Source organism: Neodothiora populina, assembly GCF_041146345.1.
Source record: "Neodothiora populina strain CPC 39397 chromosome Unknown canker_contig_11, whole genome shotgun sequence".
NCBI classification, from domain to species: domain Eukaryota; kingdom Fungi; phylum Ascomycota; class Dothideomycetes; order Dothideales; family Dothioraceae; genus Neodothiora; species Neodothiora populina.
The window spans coordinates 1,181,705-1,201,886 of record NW_027191410.1 but is presented as its reverse complement, the minus strand read 5'-3'; the positions used below and the strand labels follow the sequence as shown (position 1 = coordinate 1,201,886).

At 51.9% G+C, this 20,182-nt stretch overlaps 4 protein-coding genes across 5 annotated transcripts; 3 read left to right on the top strand and 1 right to left on the bottom strand.

Moving 5' to 3' along the window:
- On the bottom strand, nt 1–5,490 carry AAFC00_000710 (uncharacterized protein; the record flags this gene model as incomplete). 2 transcript variants are annotated; one of them, XM_069347216.1, is made up of 1 exon in its annotated part: nt 1–5,490. In XM_069347216.1, the coding sequence occupies one exon, from the start codon at nt 5,488–5,490 to the stop codon at nt 1–3; it is 5,490 nt and encodes a 1,829-aa protein (XP_069200581.1). The 2 variants fall into 2 exon arrangements, with proteins under 2 accessions (XP_069200581.1, XP_069200582.1); XM_069347217.1 differs by having other exon boundaries at nt 1–5,487.
- Nucleotides 5,491–6,109: 619 nt separating this feature from the next.
- On the top strand, nt 6,110–6,711 carry AAFC00_000709 (uncharacterized protein; the record flags this gene model as incomplete). Its single annotated transcript, XM_069347205.1, has 3 exons — nt 6,110–6,247; nt 6,306–6,617; nt 6,685–6,711. 3 exons carry the CDS (start codon nt 6,110–6,112, stop codon nt 6,709–6,711), a joined length of 477 nt encoding a protein of 158 aa, XP_069200580.1.
- A 1,273-nt stretch (nt 6,712–7,984) lies between these two features.
- Nucleotides 7,985–9,084, top strand: AAFC00_000708 (uncharacterized protein; the record flags this gene model as incomplete). The annotated part of the gene is made up of 2 exons (XM_069347193.1): nt 7,985–8,134; nt 8,320–9,084. 2 exons carry the CDS (start codon nt 7,985–7,987, stop codon nt 9,082–9,084), a joined length of 915 nt encoding a protein of 304 aa, XP_069200579.1.
- Nucleotides 9,085–14,203: 5,119 nt separating this feature from the next.
- AAFC00_000707 (uncharacterized protein) lies at nt 14,204–15,301 on the top strand (the record flags this gene model as incomplete). Its single annotated transcript, XM_069347184.1, has 1 exon — nt 14,204–15,301. One exon carries the CDS (start codon nt 14,204–14,206, stop codon nt 15,299–15,301), a length of 1,098 nt encoding a protein of 365 aa, XP_069200578.1.
- Nucleotides 15,302–20,182: the final 4,881 nt, after the last annotated feature.

The window sequence follows — 20,182 nt, the reverse complement described above, 5'->3', positions numbered from 1 at the left end:
TCAACGAATCCTCTTCGCCCGATGACTCCGATCCCGCCCGTTGCGATCTAATCGCGCTCTCTTGCGGTCAATAGGCGGCACATACAAGACGCCCTTCCAAGCGAAATCTTCTATGAATCGCAACATGTACTCGTCGACGTGCGTCACTGCGCCTCGGGTACCGTCTGCCTTGGTCACGACTTCGACGTCATCTGCGTCTGCGGCATTCTGTAGTTCTGCTGCGACTGGAGTAGAGAAAGAGTCGGAGGGTCCGGTTGGAGCGGCCGAGGAGCGCGAGCGACGCCCCTGTTGCTGGTTGGACTCGTCGAGGTCAAAGTCTGCTGCTACGACTTCTTGGAGTTCTTTCTGCTGGCCTCGAGCTGCGGCGACGTCTTCCGCGTCTTCTACTGATTCTAGAATACGCGCGATGTCTTGGGGTTGATGTTGGCTGTTCGGACCATCTCCGGGACCTGCCGCGGAAGAAGAGGCTACAGGGGGTTGTTGCGCACCGAGGAACTTATCCACGGCGGCACCTGCGACATCATCGTCGCCATCCACCCCTACATCGGTCACTTTTTGTTGCTCGGGTCGGTTGAACCAATCGGTCGTGAATTCTCCTTCTTGGATGACAACTTCATCGAGCAGTCTCTTCTGGTTGGATTTCTTCAATATGTTAACCTCGATTGTGCTTTCTGACACAAACTTGTAGATATGCACGTCACGCATCTGACCAATGCGGTGAGCACGATCTTGGCATTGTCGGTCCATTTGCGGGTTCCAGTCGAGGTCGTAGAAGATGACTGTATCTGCACCTGTGAGATTCATACCGACACCACCAGACCGAGACGACAGGATGAAAACGTCGATGCGTGAGTCGCGGTTGAATCGCTCCATCATGTCTTGTCTCTGCTCGATGCGTGTGCTTCCATCCAGTCGCAGGTATCTGTAGCCGTGGATATTGAGGAAAGACTCGAGAATGTCCAGGACCGACGTCATTTGTGTAAAGATCAAGGCGCGAGATCCCTTCGATTGCAAACTCCTCAACAATATCGCTAGTCGTTGTAGTTTTCCGCAATCATACTGCAACAGTCGCTTGTCTGGGAAAGCAATAGACAGACGAACACGAGCTTCGTGGAAGGGGTCGACGTTGATTCGAGGTGTCAATGAAGGCGGCAACGTCTTCGAGCTGACTGGAGTGATGAGATCAGCTTGTGCAGCCGAACGGATAGCAGATATCGTCGAAGCAGGCGTAGTATAAGAAATAAGATTCTCAGCTGTCACATTAGGCGTGATGCACGCGAACTTGACCACATAAGGGCGCATCTCTTCGGCTCGTTCGGGCAGTGTCTTAACGACCGCATGGATCAGTGAGGATGTCGACATGTACCAGTCCATATGCGCTGCTCTCTCACGAGGCGGTGTCCGTAGAAGAGGGTCAACCGCTCCACGGACGGTCACGCGCTCTACGAGATCAGTCCCGTAGATAGGCAGATGGTCAGTGCGGTGCTTGGTGAGGAAAGCGTTTCTGCGTATTTTATCCAGTCTCGCGGCGGACGCCTGTCGGTGCTGGTAAGCCAAGACAGAAGCCAGGGACGAACCGTCAAAAGTGTTCGTGTTGGAAGGAGCCGATGTCTCATGTCTTGCAATCTCGTTCAATACGTTGGTGGCCCGCAATTTTCTGCTTCGGCTGAGGTGATATCCAGAATGTCTTTCACGACTGGCAAGGTTGAGACTCAAAAAGTCAAGGTCCAGCCTCGAGCAATTCTCTGCACCGAGAAGTTTCTTCCTGACAAGCAGGTCTTTGATCTCATAGTCGGCGATCGCAGCCCTCGGCATCTTCGAGTAAGGCTTGGGCATGGCGAAAGAAGTCACAATGGGTCGCTCTTCGAACAGGTCCGGATGGTTGCAGACCTTTCGCAAAGCCATCAAGGCCATAGACACGCTGACCATATTCCCGGAGAGCAGCTTGGCCTTCGTGTCGGACAGTCCCATGAAAGCATCGTAGAGCTGGCGTTGACGCTTGGACAGTCGACAGATGACGGTATGCTCGTACTTTCCGGGGAGTTGCTTCTCGACGTGTGCCTTGAGACGACGAAGAAGATAGGGTCGAAGAGAGTGATGAAGTTTGTTCACAATTTTCTGCGCTTCTCCACTCAAGGTCTGTCTGCTGTCCATGAATATCTCGTTTACTGGCTTACTGAACCACTCCTCGAACTCGTGAAGCTCACCCATGCCTTGGCCATCATGACCAGCGGTCAAGAAAGTAAGCAATGACCACAACTCTTGTATGTTGTTCTGGAGAGGCGTGCCGGTAAGCAGCAGTCTGGCATGGGTCTTGAGCCTGATCATGGCGCGATAACGCTGCGAGTTGAAGTTCTTGATGTTATGGGCCTCGTCCAGGATCATGTAATGCCAGTCGGGAACCTTGATGGCGTTGATGTCCTTGAGAATCAATTGATAGGAAGTGATGACCACATTGTAGTTGTCGGGGTTGCTCCAGCCTTTGCGCTTCTGGGCTCGCTCTTCCACCGTACCGTAGTAGGAAAGCACTCGGAACCCAGGCAGAAACTTCTTGAACTCCATCTCCCAATTCAGAATGACAGATGTCGGCACAACGATCAGGTGGGGACCCCAAATCTCGTGTTCCTCGGCAAGGTGGGCCAGCAAAGCGATCGTCTGGATGGTCTTTCCGAGACCCATCTCGTCAGCGAGGATGCCGTTGGTCTTGTTAGCATACAATTTTGCAAGCCAATCGAGGCCTTCGTGCTGATACTCGCGCAGGGTGCCACGAAGCAGAGAGGGAACTTTTGTTCTTGGGCCTTGAGTGGGCTGTGGCGTGTGCTCAGCAGCGACCTCGACATCTTTCTCGGCTTCTTCGTACTCAACGCTAGTGGTAGATTCGGCTTCAGTAGGCTCAACAGTGGTGTCGTCTTTGGGAGAGAGCTGGCTGCTGCGATCCTCGCCGTGGGAGTCGATACCGAGCATGTTCTGGTCTTGGCTGGCTTCAGAGGCATGTCGCTTCGTGTTTGATACATCAGTGGGAGTGTCAACAACAGCATGAGCCGATTGCTTATCGTCGCCTGTGACGGAAGGTTGTTCAATAGTATCAGCCTGCAGAGTCGCTGGTGAGGCTGACTCTGTTGCCTCTGCCGCTTCCTCCATGTCCACATCCGCCGTAGGCTCTTCAGACCCGTGGCGATTCTGTACGACTTGTCGTTCTTTGCCACCGAGGAAACCCAAGAGGCCGATGTCGTCTCCGGCGTCGTCGTCGTCGTCATCTTCATCACTACCGTTGTCTTCGTCCTCGTCTTCTTCAGAGGTCATGTCTTCGTCACTCATGTCAACGGATTCGTCGCTGTCATCTAGCAAGGTTTCATCGACTTCTTCAAGCTCAATATTGGCATAGTCGCGTTCAGATCTGGATGGGTTCAGGTCTGTGTCTGTGTCTTGGGCTGGAGTCTCGGCGATCAAAGTCGATGGGTCCTGCGCATGCGCATGGTCGGTTTCCTCTTCAGTTCCAGCGTCGCCGTCGTCGTTGCGGTCATCGTCGTCGTCCAGATCCAAAGGCTCGGGGATATCGGGAAGGTCGGGCAGAGATGCATACTTCCGTCGTAGAGCTTCAGGTGAGAGCTTCGCGTCCGGGTCATCTACATTGCCCTCGTCACTGTCCAAATCAGAGTCGCTCATGACATCACTGTCCTCGCGCTCTTCATCACCGTCGTCTTCGTCTCCAGATGGCGAGGCAGGAGTTGCCGTGTCTTCGTAGTCGCCTTCGTCCATGCTGTCGGCTGACACAAGACTCGTGCTCCTGGCCTCTCTCGCAGCTTTCCGCGCGTCCAGCAAGTTGGTGCTTCGCTCCATGACTTCCTGCATACGTTTCTCTCTGCGCGACTTTTCTTCAATCTCCCATCTGGCATGTCGTCGTCGGTTGATCTCTTCGCCCACCAGTTCCCATTTCCTGGCCATGTCCTTGACGAGCTGCCTGTAGACCAGCTCGAAGAAGGTTCTTTCTTGACGTTCCTTCTCCTCCTCGGTCTGCGGTTGCTTCTCCTTCCACTTGTTCAGAGCAGCATATGCTAGTCTCTTGGCCTGTTCCCTGTGCTGTCGCTTTTCCTTATCAAGCAAAACACGGAAGTAGATGCCTTGAGACCACAGATGGTCGGAATGAGAGAACTGCTTTGGCGGTTCCGGTTGCACGTCAGGCAGAAAGAGGCTGCACTTTTCCTCGGACAGAGGTCCGCCTGGTTCGGCAGCTTCCAATATGCGCAGGCGGCTGCGCGCCTCCTTCTCCGCGAGCTCGTACGAGCTGGGGTCGGCCGGGCGTTCTCGCTCGTTGGCGGCGCGTGCCCGCTCGAGGCCTTCGTAGTTCTCGTCAATCTTGGCAACTCTTTCGACTTCCTTTTCTCTTGCATCTATGGCGGCCAGGGATTCTTCGAGGGTCGCGTGCGATGGCTGCGTGGGCAGGTGGGATGGATGAGTCGGGGGAAACGTGGTTTCGGTGCGGCGCAGCTTCAGCGTGATGCGTGGTGTTGACTGGACAGATTCGTCACTCATGGACAGCTTGGTCTCTTGTTTCAGTTCCTCGTTAGCGATCTGATTAGCTCTCTGGATACGGCTCGACTTTTTCCTCGCAGTGACGGGCGATGCAGGTGGGCCATCTCGATTGAGCGCTCGTTCGGTCTCGGTCTTGGTCTTGGTCTTGGTCTTGGTCTTGGTCTTGGTCTTGGTCTTGGTCTTTGTGGGCAGCGGCGCATCGTGTTCGCATTTGACTCCATTTGATTTGGGTGCAGGCGACTGGGCAGCTGACTTTGTCGTTGTTGCTGCTGCTGCTGCTGCTGCTGCTGCTGCTGCTGTAGAGTGACGGGAGTCTCTCTTGGCAGAAGACGTCGAAGCATGAACCTTCTTCTCGGCCCGGGCAGGAGTGCCGTTGGTCTGGGCCGATCTCGTGCTTCTCTTGCCTGTCGACGGCTGGAGCTCCAGGGGAAGGATATTGACGCGACCTGACCGCCGCTTGCCATTGTCGAGAAAGACGGTGGGCCCCTCGGCGCCAAACTTCTTCCAGGGCGGTGAAATGGGGCGCGAGGCAGAGCGTGACCTCGATCCCGACTGCAGCTCATCAGTGGGCAGCTTGCGCTTTTTGGTGTTGGTGGTTGCGTTACTCTGGCCTTCCTCAGACGCACTGTGGACGGGCGGAGGTGGCGTCGAGGGACGCGAGGCTGATGAATTCCTGGACTCTGGCACCACTGCAGATGGAGACTGAGATGGTTGTGGTTCCGGCGAGGGTGTCAACATGGAATCGGGCGGTGGTGACAGCGGTGCAGAATCATCGGATGCATCAGATTCGTCAACATGATCATTATCAGGGTTGGTCTCTACATGGACAAGACCGTTGGTGTCTGAATGTGTCGAGTTTATTTGATCAATACTATCAATGTCGTCGCGTTTCGTCGCGTGTGCCGGGGTTGGCTTCTTCTCCGTGTCAATCGCCGACGTGTTTTCCAGCTGCATCATCAGGAGACGATGTGTTCCGAGAGCACTAGACCCCCTCTGGTCCTGCCGCACCAACCGACAATCCAATGAAAAGTAGTGCTGGAGATGCTCGTGGAGATGCTGGATATCATGCCGTTGTCGAAAAGAAATTATCGGGTCTGTGGAGCGAGTTATAGACAAAAGAGTCGCGTCATGGCTGGCTTGTAGGAAAATTGCAAGAGCTGGTCATTGATCAGTAATTCCCACCATCGCCATGTCGGCCTGTCCCGCTTTAGTCAATCAGCAGCATCAGCAGCTTTCTCTGCCATTCCAGTGTGTTGGTCGCAAGTGCTAGATGTTCATCATGTGATCGACTCTTCGCTTTAGCCGGGCATCTTACTGCATGTGTCTTGTGCTGTGTTATACCGCTACGGCCAAACATCCGATACTGATCTTGTGTTAGGGTTACAAGCATGTCAATGCCAAGCTTCGACCTCGATGCCAAGACATGCGCGGGTCAGCATCCAACGACAGACAGGCACAGCAAGATGCCATTGACGATTGATCGATTAATTGTTTGATCAATCAATACACATCACAGTGAGTCAATTGACCTCCTCTCGCCACCCCCGACCTCCGTCTGACTGACCGCCCTTTTCAGATGCTCTCCCGAAGAATCACAGCGGCGCGTCCGCTCTCTCGCGCCCTCCAGTCAACGGCACCGCGAACCACCATCGTCTCCCAGATCCGTCGTGCCTCGTCCGACCATGGCGACCTCTCCGTCGGGGACCCCAACATGGTACCTTTCCTCTGCTCTTTCTCCCGAAGAGACGCATCCAGAACTGACATGCCCCAAGAACGGCGGATACATCAACCCCGTCCCCCAGAAGCGATCGCTCCGTGACCCTTACGGCGACTGGTGGGACAAGCAGGAACGTCGCAACTACGGCGAGCCTGTCCACGAGGACAACGACATCCTTGGTGTCTTCTCCACCGAGCCTTACACCCACTACCAGCCTGGATTCGGCGCCGTCCTGCTCGGAACCTTCGTCGCCTCCGTGTTTGGCTTGTGCGCTGTCGTCTACCAGTTCTACCCGGACAAGGCCAGTGTGCCCAAGACCTACCCCGATGGTCTGGAGGCTGAGTTGGGCGGCAAGGGAGCTTGGCTTGTGAGTTTTGTCTTTTCGATCATCAAGAAGAAGCGCGTGGAATGCTGACATGATCCGAACACGACAGGCACGCACCGACGAGAAGGACTTTTGAGCGCGCAGAGAAGATGTACATACCCAATGAAACACCGCAATCCAATAAAAAAATTATCCTTCAGTTCTTCATGCTCGTGTCCAGTGAGAGAGTGACGCGCACTTGAAACCGCTTCGATCCGCCAGGTTGTGAGGGGCCCAGCTAGCTTGACTCTTGCTGTCCATGCATCGATCGCAGGTTGCTGAAGAGCTTGATATAAGGTCTATGCTGCTATGGAAAGACTACCTACATCACGACCGAGATATGACCATTGGGTCAGATCAAGGCTAGATCTACGTCTGTGAGCTATACAACACCGTCTTCATCAATCGCCGTAATACCGCTTCGGGTGATAGTCACTTGACCGTCTTCCTCTGCGTGCTATGTAACGTCAAGGTAGTTGGTCCACATGTAGGCGTGTTACTGCCGACGTGAGATACCTTAGCTACCATCTCCTCCTTTCCATACGTCACGATATACAGTAGAATATCAGCAGTTACATCACAAAGGTAGAGGACTAAGCTGCTTGAACCCTTCGACCTCCCGAGTCGTAGAGAACCAATCGAAACCGACTTCGGAGACATACTTACATTCAATCCAAATTTCATGACATTAATAATCCAATCCACTGTATCGTACCTATACCACTGTAACGACTGGATATAAACCACTTTTATTCCCGCACGAGATTGAATCACGAAAAAGCGCGCGGACAAAACCCGGGCGTAAAAGGCTCTTCTCCCATTGGGCGAAGAACAACAGCGCAGCGACAGCCAGCAGCGAAAGCGGAATGACGCAGCCCCGTTCCGCCCCATACCAAGTGCGAATCGTCCGGGAATAAAACTGGCGCCTTTAGCACACCCGTAAAATAACTGGAAAATGTCTATACTGCAAGGGAAAACTTTCGAAACGATTGGGCGATTTACCATTTGTATTGTATCAGATATTCCCGCTGTGGTAACGAACGAGTGAATGCCTCTTTTGTCTCTCTTGCAAAGCGGAAGAAACCCGAAGTCGGAGGGCGGTCTAATTGGGGAGCGACTTCAGTTGCGCACTCATGACAACGAGGTAAGATAGATCCTGATCGCCAGCAGTAGTGTCGTACGGTATATATACAGACTTCCTCTTCGAATCTCCTCCTCCGTGTAGATCGTGGATATACTCTCTATCTCGACGTCTATTTTCACACTGCACTGCACAATACTACAACGTCACGACCTATCATACGCAACCGCATCTGTACCCACAGCTTAATCACTTCTTCTATCTTCGTGAAAGCACACAATAAGAAACAATGGCAAACCCAACCCCACTAAAGCCCACGGGCGCCTCGAGACTGAGACAACTCCTCAAAGACCCCAATCACACTGTCGTCGCCCCTGGTGTCTATGATGGACTCACGGCCAGGATCGCGCTGGCGCATGATTTCGAGTGCTTGTACATGGTAAGTTTCAAGATCATTTCTTCTTCTTCTGAGTACATTGAGCGGTGGACCAATAATGCTCGAATGGTTTCTCTTCACCTCTTTTCTTTTCTTATCACTTCAATTATCATAGCAAGAAACGACTATCATCGCAAACCACAGACACAATCCTCCCAGTCACCGCCTCAACTAATCCCCAAACCCAGACCGGAGCAGGAACCAACATGTCCAAGCTCGGCACCGCAGATCTCGGCATAGCGACCATGAACGACATGGTGCAACACGCATCAATGATCGCCTCCCTGGACCCCTCGGTGCCCGTAATCGCAGACGCAGACACCGGCTACGGCGGGCCCATCATGGTCGCGCGCACCGTGCGAGCCTACGCTCTCGCCGGCCTCGCCGGCCTGCACATCGAAGACCAAGTGCAAGAAAAGCGCTGCGGCCATCTATCCGGCAAGCAAGTCGTGCCGCGCGAAGTGTACTACTCGCGGCTGCGCGCTGCGGTCAAAGCCCGCGACGAGTGCGGCAGCGAGATGCTGATCATTGCGCGGACGGACGCGCGCGCGGACTCGGGCTTCGACGAGGCCGTTGAGAGGCTCAAGGGCGCCGTCGAGTGTGGTGTTGATGCGCTGTTTCTCGAGGCGCTGCAGTCGCGTGAGGAGGCGGAGCGCGCGGTCAAGATCTTCCAGGGCACGCCGATGTTGCTCAACATGGTGCCTGGGGGTAAGACGCCTCAGATGGGCGTGCGCGAGGCAAAGGAGTGTGGGTTCAGGATTTATATCAACCCTACGCTTTCGCTGGAGACGGTCGTTAGACCGCTGGAGAGGGCGATGAAGTTGTTGAAGGAGGAGGGCAGGGATGAGTGTGAGCCTATTGGTCCCAATGCTCTTTTCCGTATCTGTGGTCTTGATGATGCTGTCGCTTTCGATCAGAGTGTTGGTGGAGTCGCGTTCGGTGGACAGAAGTAGAGTGTGTCTTTTACATGGTCACATGAAGGAGAGCCATAGCATAACACAATATAGCATAGCGTAGCATATCCACAGCATAGCAAAGTGAACATAATAACTATTTGTCTTTCATCTTGTTCATTGTTGCACTCCTAAAGACTACTTACGCATCCCAGACATGCAACTCCCGATCTGTACGCCAAAAGTCACGCTTCTCGATCGTCTACGAGCTAGCAAGTCTCCAGAACTACAGAGCAAGCTCGCCCTCATCCATCTCAAAAGAAAGCTTCACCTGCGCTGCGCAATACTCCTCAAAGCTATACAGATCAAGGTTTTCTTTTGAGAGCACTAAATGACTCTTCTCCTCCTCCGACTTTGCAGCAAGATTCTATCATATGCGCAAGCTACATTACGGTTCGGCATTGCCATGGTGTACGGCGAAATGCGCCACTGCACGCATATCTGACATGAATGCAATGCATTTTGCTGAATGTGCGGCGCGATACTTGAAGCAAACCACCTACGTCAACATGCTACATCTATCAAGGTCTGGCATACAAGAAAGCATGATCAGATATGGCAGGATCTGATAGTCAAGTTACACGATTTCAAACGATGTAGTCGACGCAGAACGAACCAACAGGGTCGCCCCGTCAACATTTTCGAGCGCGACATCGATGCTCGGAAGAAAACCGGCCCCCACAAAACCGCTGTTCTCATCGCCACGAAGAGCCAAGTTTCACAGACTGCATTCATTTCGACCCGTTGAAGATTGCAACTTCGCAATGGGACATTGTGAGCAGAACGTCTGACACGGAGAACCTCTGCTTTGCCGGCGGGCTGTGTGACGCTTGACGGAAGTATCAGGCAACAGAGCCATTCGTTCATCTCAAACGAAGACGGTCTGTAGCTCGGGTAGTCGCTTATACTCTTCGACAGGCTTATTGTGGCATTTGACCAGATTCAAGTACGTCAGGCAGGGTAGGTCGGAAGGTAGTGTTAGGTCATTGGGACGTTACTCGTCACAACGCTGCTGCCTCGGTACTCCGTCCTGTTATCAGCCATGCACATTACGAAGATTGGGCGTGGCTTCGGATACTGTTGATGCATCATGGGTCGCAAGAGCAGTCAGTGTGGAAGCATGTGGCATTATCGATTCATGCAGAGATAGTAGGACAATTGGTACCTGACCTTAGCGCCACCGAAGATCCAAGCATTTCAAACCCGAAAAAGTGGGCGAAATGACTCGCGACCTGGAGCGCCATAAGTGCAGCAACTTGACCATTTCAGACAATGGTGAAGCAATTCGGTGGGAGCGATGCGCGCATAGCATGACGGTTCTGGTATGGTAAATTCTGTCAAGGTGGTCCGTACGACACGGGTGATGAAGACCACACTAAGGTATTTTGGGAACCGCCCGTCCCAAACAAGAGGCTCTGCGGGTAGAGGGTCTGGAGCTTCTCGAACCAGGGCGTGCACGTTAAGTGTCGAACTTCAACCATCTATGAACAGCATGTCCTGGCTTGGAGAAGCTTCGCTCGTAGAATGTTGTGATTGTTCTCTCGGATACTATGGGTCCAGAAAGCGAACCCTGTACTTGCGAGATATAATGTGCGCAGTGGAGCGGATCCGCCGTATCTGCGAGATATGAGGCTCCTCAATCGAAGCACGCCTCTCATTCGAAGCTGCAGACAGACGGCATCTTTATCAAATCCTCAGTATCTTAGCTACCAGCGTCCGCAAGCAGCCGGAGGCAAGCGCCAATATTGACCAGGGGTACGGGCATCGCGAGAAAGGATTCACGAACCACCTCCTCGCAGATCAGAATAATCGGACCACTGCGGGATCTATAGTTATAACACTTTGCCCCAAGGCAGATCAGGGCAAAGCAAGTCATTTGTAATCTCGCAATCGCGATACGTCTCATATTATGAGCCTCCATCTGTATTGGAGTGGCTGTAGCTGCAACAAACACAGCCATCCTTGTGCGTTCGAAGAAAAAGGATGCTGCCGCAAGCCATGGATATTTCTCTACTTGGTTTAGCTACAGTATATGCAATTAGGCGAAGGAGGTTATAGCGAACTTCATGCCCTGGTTCATGCACATCAGATATAATTACAAGTTGGAATGACTCGACGGGGGCTTACGAACTAGTGTATTCAGTCTTTTTTTGCCGACATTCAACTGTACGAGCAAACGGCTACGATACTGACGAGTCATTACTTGAGCTACTTGGATCTGTGCTCATGTCGACATACCTATTCCTCTTTGTCCCTCTTTGTCAATTATGTCATCTTGACAACTTGTGGGTTCGTCTGACAACACACGGCGGCAGACAAGAACACCTCATAGCTGATTACTAGGATCCCCACCGAGTCATTGGTACCCAGCTTGCCACAAGGACTCAAATTATAGAGCGGGAACTGAACCTTCGAAAACACTCGACTGATGGTCGACCATGTAAGACGTCTGCACGAGCACAGGCAATAGATCTTGCGTCACAGGAGTAACGCCATATGGATGCGAGAGATCAAATGCTTGCAATTAATATTTCTGAATGAGATGCAAAGTGCAGGGATAGAACAACACATATCTTTGCATCAGCACGAATTTGGCATGTTGATCATACAAGGAAGGATTCGACACGTGATCGTACTGTAGGCAGCTCATATGTGAGACTTGGGCAATTCGTACCTCGGGATCTCAGATAATAGCGCTTGTCTGACAAGCACTATGCGCCGTTAAGCAGGTATCCTCTGAATCAGAGGCAGTAAGCCAGCATCTTACAGTGGTGTTTCGTAGCTTTGCCCCACAGAACTGTGATATCAGGCTGTCAAAGAACAACAACGATCGTATCATTTTCGGCGGTACACGAGCAAAGCTGGCTTGGCTCAAACCTATGAGACAGCCTGCATCTTGGTATGTGTGGCTTGGGAGGTGTCGAATGCGAACATTATTGAGGTATGTTCGAAGGATCGGATGGAGTCGGCTCCGTGGATCTCACCCTCCGAATCACTGCCAGCATCCCGTATTTACAGGTTCCCGAAGACACGTGGAAGATTGCAGGAACACGTCGACCGTACAGGTACATTTTGCTGTACAGTATATCACGACTTGAACGTAGGTCCAGTACTTACCTTATTCTGTGCATGGCAACAGGAGTGGCACATTTCAGTACTGCAGTACGGCTCAGTACCAAGGAAATCTTGGATTAGCGTGGAGAAGCTACTTACAGTGCAGTATATTGCGCTAGTCTGAGCTAAGGATTCAGCACTTGCCCAAATGCAAGGGCCACACGTCTCAGACACTCCGCCGCATGGGGTGATCGCCCATTCCAAAGATCCTGTCCAAGAAAGCAGTTTTACAGGCAGATCGAAGAAAGTAATGATCATCTTGTAGGAGCAGATGCGTGGCTTGAAGTCGAGTCGAGAACGCAAGATTTTCCCCAGCGCCAATAATTTCATCTCGCGATCGCCGCGCGTCTGAACCCGGCCATTACTGGCCCACTGCTATTGAGAACTTATTTTGCCTTCGGCAATGAACACTCTTAAAATGGAGGACTCGGCTACCTAGCTTCAACTCATGGGGCGAAGCCCTCAAGAGTAACGTGGCAGAACAGCAGACAGAGTTCAGTGCCTGACCATCCGGCGGTGGCCGGTCTGATGTAGGGTCTTTGGCGACATTATTCGCATATTGATGACTTCTACCAGATGATATCTTGTCAGCGAGCCTCCAAGTACTCAGATCGCGTCGGTTCATCCAAGCTAAGCAAGATTGATAGTCGATCCTACGATGCCGGGCCAATGAGGCAAACACGGTGCGCAATGTCACCCTTCAGCTCAGGGTGTTTCATAGGTGAAAGCAAGCTCTGAAGGCACGTTAGAAGGAAAACGACGGCCAAGTACGGGCCGAGCTAGGACCTCGATATTTAGGGCGGGTCTAGGGCGTCGCACGCATTGTTCCGCCCTCTATCAAACATGACAATCGCAACAATAGGCTGCCGACGGGTGAAGCTTGAGGCAGAGTTTGCGCAATCATATGTCCGGAACCATTCAACCCCTTCGTAACCTGTAATTAGTGTTGAATGGGATGCGGAGTTGGCACCTTGGACAGGCGGGTCATCCGGACGGAATGCACGAGCACTTTGCACAAAAGGAGAAACAGCAGCCGGGGCAGTGATACAGTGCTGCAGCACGGCATGGTAAATGCACGAGTACACTCCGCCCGAGCCTCCATCGCTACCTAAGGTGCTCGTAGCCGCAGCGGCATCTAAAGTAAGGCAGGGGGCTACCGCCAGTGTGCGTGCTGCTGTACTGTACATGCGTCTACTTTTGGGCAAGGCAGCACGTCAGGTACCTTGGTAACTTGTGCAAGCATTCCTTAGCCACATCTCAGGTGCCCATGCGATGAGTCTAATGGCCTGGTACAAGTGCGGTAGTAGTCATGGCTAAGCTTCTTATGCTCTCGGGTTGTTGATTTAACCTAGCTGCAGCGTTTGATGTGCCAGACCGTCTTCTCTCTTTCCCCCCTTTATCCTTTTTATTTTTCGTCCTCGTAAAGCGGCAGTTTTTGTCCGTTGCGCCCATTGGACATATCCCGTTTCGACTTCTGGAAAGGCTTCACGACCAGATACCTGCACTAATTTTGATCGAGCGGATCTGCCAATAATCCGCAACGCCTCCACGCACCCCACGTTCATTTGTTGCATCCGCCTGTTTCTTCGTCGTTCACCTTCATACAGCTTCGGCCTTGCACGTAAGCTGCAGTACCATCTTCGAGCATACATACAATTTCCTTGTACAACCTGAATCGAATAGCGTATCCAAGGCTTGCTTCAAGCACGATCAGTAGACCGGCTTCATTGAAGACGCCGGTTCTTTGTCTTTACCAGCATTGACTGCCTCTATAGCAACGTGGCTGCGGTATGGGCCTTGACGGATCCTTTGGCGACTTCTCTGAACACTCCGTCCGCCGCTGACATCGAGTGTGACCTTCGACTGTCCTCGCGAATTTGATTGAATCCTTTGGCATAGTCGAGCCAAACTAGCACTCACTCCACCCCGACGTCCCACAGGTGTTGACCGGCACGACAACAAAAGCCTTACTGTCTCGGATACCTGGAAGCTCACTGCAGGCAAAATGAGGATCCCAATCAGGGAACAGCTCGCAGGGCTTGTCGTACTGGCCTCTGGTCTGGGCCTAATGATTATTGCGCTGGCGACTTGGTATACGAACCACTCCTTCGTCTTGGACATACGGTCGACACGCTTGTCGCTCACTGCATCTCTCAAAGCTGCCCAGCTCGTCTCGAGCCTCAACTTGATTCAGAACAGTGCGCAATTTGTCTCTAGTAGGGTCCTGATACAGTCTGCTCTTCGCCGGTATAACGCGCAGGGCAACAACACTGCAGCCAATTGGATCAATGCAGCAAACGATATGCAAGCCGCGATTGGAGGAGGCAATACTGGTGGAATTGGTCAAGCCCTTCTGCTCCAGACCAAGATCTTTCCCAAGAATGCTAGTGGTCTTGCAGGTCCTTCGAGCTTACTCAACGTCACCGGACAGAATATACCAGAGATCCAGCTACCTTACTCGTCCCCAAATGGCTCCAGAGTCCTACTCGGAGACCCAGATTACGGTTATCCTTCCGAACTCTATCCTAATTTGACCTATACTTCCGAATACATCAACGACACTTTTAGCGCGGCTCAGGCTATCTACAATGGACAGACACTGAAGGGCCCGAACTCTACACTTGTCATAGGGCCATATCATGTGAATGCGTCTTTCTCCCTGCTATCTCTTACTCTGCCGATCATCAACAACACGTCCGCTATTGACGTCTTGGGTTGGCTAAGCATTGTCTGCGATGCACGTCTACTCGCTGAGATCACGACCTCGCCAGAAGGCCTGGGGAAAACGGGCGAGACCTTACTGATCGGCCCTACCAACACTACAAATCATTTTCCCAACAATGTGCTATGGGATTCATCTGATGGTCCCACCGCCGACCCCTCCAATGTGAGCGTCCAATATCTGTGGCCGCTGCCACCCACGAGCAAGAACCGCCATCCTACTGCTGCAGCCCAGGTATATCCACCCCCTTCACCCTGGAGCAGTTCCCCGCTGTTGGCAAAGCTTTCATGGAGGACCAGGAATCTATCAATAATGCTGGAAGTTCGATCTATGCGAAGAATGAAGTTGGCAACAAAGTATCCGTCGGCTTTGCCGTGCTGAATACACAACTTGTCGACTGGGCCATAGTCGTTGAGCAGTCGCGTGGAGAAGTCTGGGAGCCAATCGCGCACCTGCGCAAAGTTCTTATTGCCTGTATATTCGGAACACTCGGTGGCATGCTCCTGCTTTCCTGGCCGCTGGCTCACTTCGCCAGCGCTCCGATTCGCAGACTCAGAGAGGCCACTCGACGGTCCGTCCTTCCTGTCGGCTACACGGAAAGCAATTACAGCCGAGATTCACACGAAACATTCGCCGAATCGCCTGGTATCGATGGTTCCAGCGACGATGCAGATGCTGTGATCGCTCGGAAAGAGGGCTTCTTCCCCAATGTCAAGGGCTGGGGCGAGAAGAGAGCATTGACACAAGCAAAGCGCAAGGAGCGCAAAGAGGCAGCGAGACGGCGGCAATACCGAATACCTGGCAAAGTTAAAGACCGGAACCATTGTGTCCAAGACGAGCTCACGGATCTGACCCGGACTTTCAACGAGATGTCTGACGAGCTCATGATGCAATATGAAAAGCTCGAAGAGAGGGTACAACAGCGTACAGCCGAGCTAGAATTGAGCAAGAAGGCTGCGGAAGCTGCCAACGAGAGCAAGACGCTGTTCATTGCAAATATTTCGCACGAACTGAAGACGCCCCTCAACGGCATTCTGGGCATGTGTGCAGTTTGTATGCAGGAAGACGACCCAGTGAAATTGAAGAGATCGCTTGGGATTATCTACAAAAGTGGAGATCTTCTTCTCAATCTGCTGACTGATCTTTTGACGTTCAGTAAAAACCAGGTTGGCCAACAATTGCAACTTGACGAGAAGGAGTTCAGACTGCGCGAAATCAGCTCGCAAGTACTCGCCATCTTCGAAAAACAAGCCAAGGAAGGTCAAATCACTCTTCGCGTCGACTTTCAAGGTACGGAAAGCAGCGGCATCATCATGCCTGGAGAAGAAGACTCAAGAGATTTCGGACCATTTGGCACAGGACGCGTGAAGGACATGATCCTATGGGGTGACCAACACCGCATATTGCAAGTTGTCATCAATTTGGTGTCAAACAGTCTGAAGTTCACACCCGCTGGCGGCTCGGTCGTTCTGACTATACGCTGTGTGGGTGAAGCTCCAGTCACAGGCAGTCGGAAGACATCTGTGGCTTCGAAAGGCTCCAAACAAGTATCGAGTCGGAAACACAACTCAGATGCTTCGCTCGCATTGACCCAAAAGCATCGCATCTCTGGCACGGCAAACGAGATCGGCCCCATTTCAGAAAGAACGCAGAACATCGCCCACATGCTCGCTTCAGAGAGGCCTGGCACACCACCGCCTGGCAGGAATTTGTTGTTTGAGTTCGAATGCCAGGATACTGGTCCAGGTATCGCAGAGAATTTACAACAACGCATCTTTGAGCCGTTCGTGCAAGGAGATCTAGGTCTCAGTAAGAAATTCGGAGGAACAGGACTCGGCTTGAGCATCTGCTCCCAATTGGCAGGTCTTATGCGCGGTACTGTAGAACTTGAAAGCGAGGTCAATCGTGGAAGTACCTTCACGATGCGCATACCCCTCAGACATCTATTCAGTCGGTCTGATAGCACAGCAAGTTCGGTCGTCTTCAACAACCCGCGAGGCTCCGGAGAGCAAGGTGGTGCACGCTCACCAGTCCTCCGTGGTGGTGATGATGAATCTCGCAAATCATACCCTTCGCCACATACGTCTCGCGCTCCTTCGCCCAGTCTCTCTGTTCGGGAGCCGACTGCGACGGCTTATCAGCCTGACTCACAACCTCGTCTTGTTGGCCTTAGTCAACCCTTCTTTGCTTCTAACCAACCGATGGAGTCTCCGGGATCACAAGCTGCCGCAATGGATAAGATCGCTCAAGACGCTGGCACCACCGGAAAGATCAGAGTTTTAGTCGCCGAGGACAACAAGGTCAATCAGGAGGTCGTACTGAGAATGCTCAAATTGGAAGATATCTATGATGTGACTGTAGCCAAAGATGGTCAAGAAGCTTTGGACTTGGTTAAAGAAAGCATGACCAACCCAACCCACCAGGGCTACAACCTCATCTTCATGGATGTGCAGATGCCAAATCTTGATGGGCTACAATCCACACGCTTGATACGTGAAATGGGCTACCAGGCACCTATTGTCGCGCTAACCGCATTTTCGGAAGAAAGCAATGTCAAGGACTGCCTTGAGTCCGGGATGAACTACTTTTTGAGCAAGCCTATCCGCAGACCGGCTCTTAAAAAAGTACTCAAGGAATACTGCGCGCCTATTCCAGAAGAGGGAGACGAAGACATCAATCCCATGGAGAAGCCAGCACCGGCTCCATTGAAGCCGTCAGGGATAAGACCTGCAGCAATAAATCCACCGACTCGGACTGAGTCACCAATTTCTGTCGCTGTGAATGGACATAACACGTTCATCGTCAAACAACACTCGAGACCCAATTCTATGGACAGTCCGCGGACCGCGACTTTCCCCGCTGGATTGTCCTGATTTATGATAATACATTTTTTCTTAATTTACTGTCTATACCTACACACGTCGCTTTTCAGCGTCATTCATGCATTTGGATGGAGGAAGGGAGCATGGTGCTATCGGAGTCACAATTGGGAGAAATCATTGTTATGTATGGCGGAAAAGTGGACGAATCATCTGGTGAAGGATCACTTTGTTCTCGCGAAGCGAGCTGGACGCGCTTGCCATTTTTGATAGAAGTCTGTAAACGATGAGTGCGACAATTGACTCGCCAACCTTCATGGCTTTCCAGTATAACCTTATTTTCAAATACACTACTGAGTGTATGAGACCAAGCTTAGACTGTTTCCACCTTTCTATCTCGAGAAGTTCCTACAAGAAGCCATGTCAACTTCGTACCGTGAGGTAATACAGATCTAGTGTTTTAGGTATTCAGTCGGCGTTTATGAACACCGACTGGAATCCAGCGAGATTGAGAGATGTACCATACACGTACTGATAGTGTGGAGCAGTAATTAGTGTGGAGTACGATCAAAGCAATGGAGCGGCCATCCATACTTTCCGACCCGAGAAGGCAAAGCGAAGATGGACATATGTCTATTCTGGACCTACGGCTTATGGTGGTTTTTGACTTCGAGGCCGAAACAACAACCTGCGACGAGAAGATGCATCATGTCAACCACCACTGTCTCACGACCATTCTCGTTGAAACTCCTTTGCAGCTACGGACTTTTCATGGAACCGAACAGCCGTATGTAGATCGCGGTAGGTCGGAGATGGGTGCGCAGATGATGTGCTATAACTATGGCATCACTCTACCTCTGAAAGGTAGAGCCCTTCCCATAACTGTATAGCATTTTCTGTCAAAGAATTATTATACGTAATGACTATTCATGATACACTATCCCCTCCAGTGCCAGCGAGGCTACACAGGTCCCATGAGTTCTGGAAGGGGAAAAAGAAGCCGCTTCTGAAAGCACTTGTGGCAAGCTCACTCATGCTACAAGTCGTCTTTCTACTCATTTATTGCTATTTATATGGGTCGTTGTTCCGGGTTTCGCACAGGGCTCACAGCCTCAGTGTCCTCATGGTCAATTATGATGACAGCGTCATCGCTCATAGCTTGCAAGCTGCCATCGCTACCCTCGAGAGCGACCCATTCCCTGCAGTTCATCATGGGACTACCGTCAGATATCCGGATCCTTCACATGTCTTTGACGCTGTCAGAAACGGCGATTACTGGGCTGGTATATACACTCACAGTGGCTCCTCAGCACGGCTGGAAGCTGCTCTTCGTGGCGGCTCGGCTACTAGCACTTATAACACGAGCGATGTGATCACCTACGTCTGGAACGAAGCACGATATGCTGCAGCTGCAGATGGGTATCTCAGAGCGAACTTGGAGCAGCTTGTGCAAGTCGCGCGAATCACGTACAATCATATGAATGGGACTGGAGCGTTGAGAACATTGAATCAGCAAGAGCCGAGTGCCTTGCAGATATTCCTCTCGCCTTGGACTGCCAACAGCATCAACATCCAGCCCTCCACTCAAGGCAGTCGCGTACTTTACAATACGGTGACTGTGGTCCTGCCGATCATCATGCAGTTCTTTTGGCTTTTGTCGTTCAATGGCATCGCCGCCAAATTTGGCATCTACAACCACCTTCCGATTGTGGACAACATTATCATCCGCGCGGTGCTCTCTTCCCTCTTTACTTTCATTGGCTCACTTTGCGTGACCAGTGTCGTATGGGCCTTCAAGGAAAGCTTGGATGTAAGTGGCGGACAGTTCATGTGTGTCTGGCTCATCTTCTGGCTCTACATGCACATCAACTTCCTGATCATGGACGTTGTCACCGCCTACATTCCGATCCAGTTTCTTCCGCCTTTCATTGTCACCTGGGTTATTATCAATGTCACCTCCTCCATCTTCCCATTTGAGCTCAATCCTGGGTTCTACAGGATAGGCTACGCTTTGCCAGCGCACGAGTTATGGCAGGTGCTGATACAGGTCCTTTCCGGAGGGGCGCCGAATCGACTATACCAGGCTCTTCCAATCCTCTTCGCATACGAGATTGTGCTACTGCCTCTAGCAAAGATGGGTATGCATCGCAGATGTATAGCTGCTGTGGCTGCGGAGCAGCAGACGGAGGAACGAATGATGGCGAAGTACGGCGGGAAGGAAATGCTTGAGAGGGCAAAGTCGAGCAACAGCTCTACTTGGAGACTCAAGAAAAGTGAGTCACATGGCGACCAGCAGATGACTCAGAGTCCGGTAGAGCCCTAGTATTGACTCTCATTATGAGCTCGAAGCCATCAATAAATTATTGGCGCACGAAAGGCGCACGGGTGTACATAATCTCCTAGCGTCTTACGACGTGGAATTTCGAAAAATTGTCGAGAACTA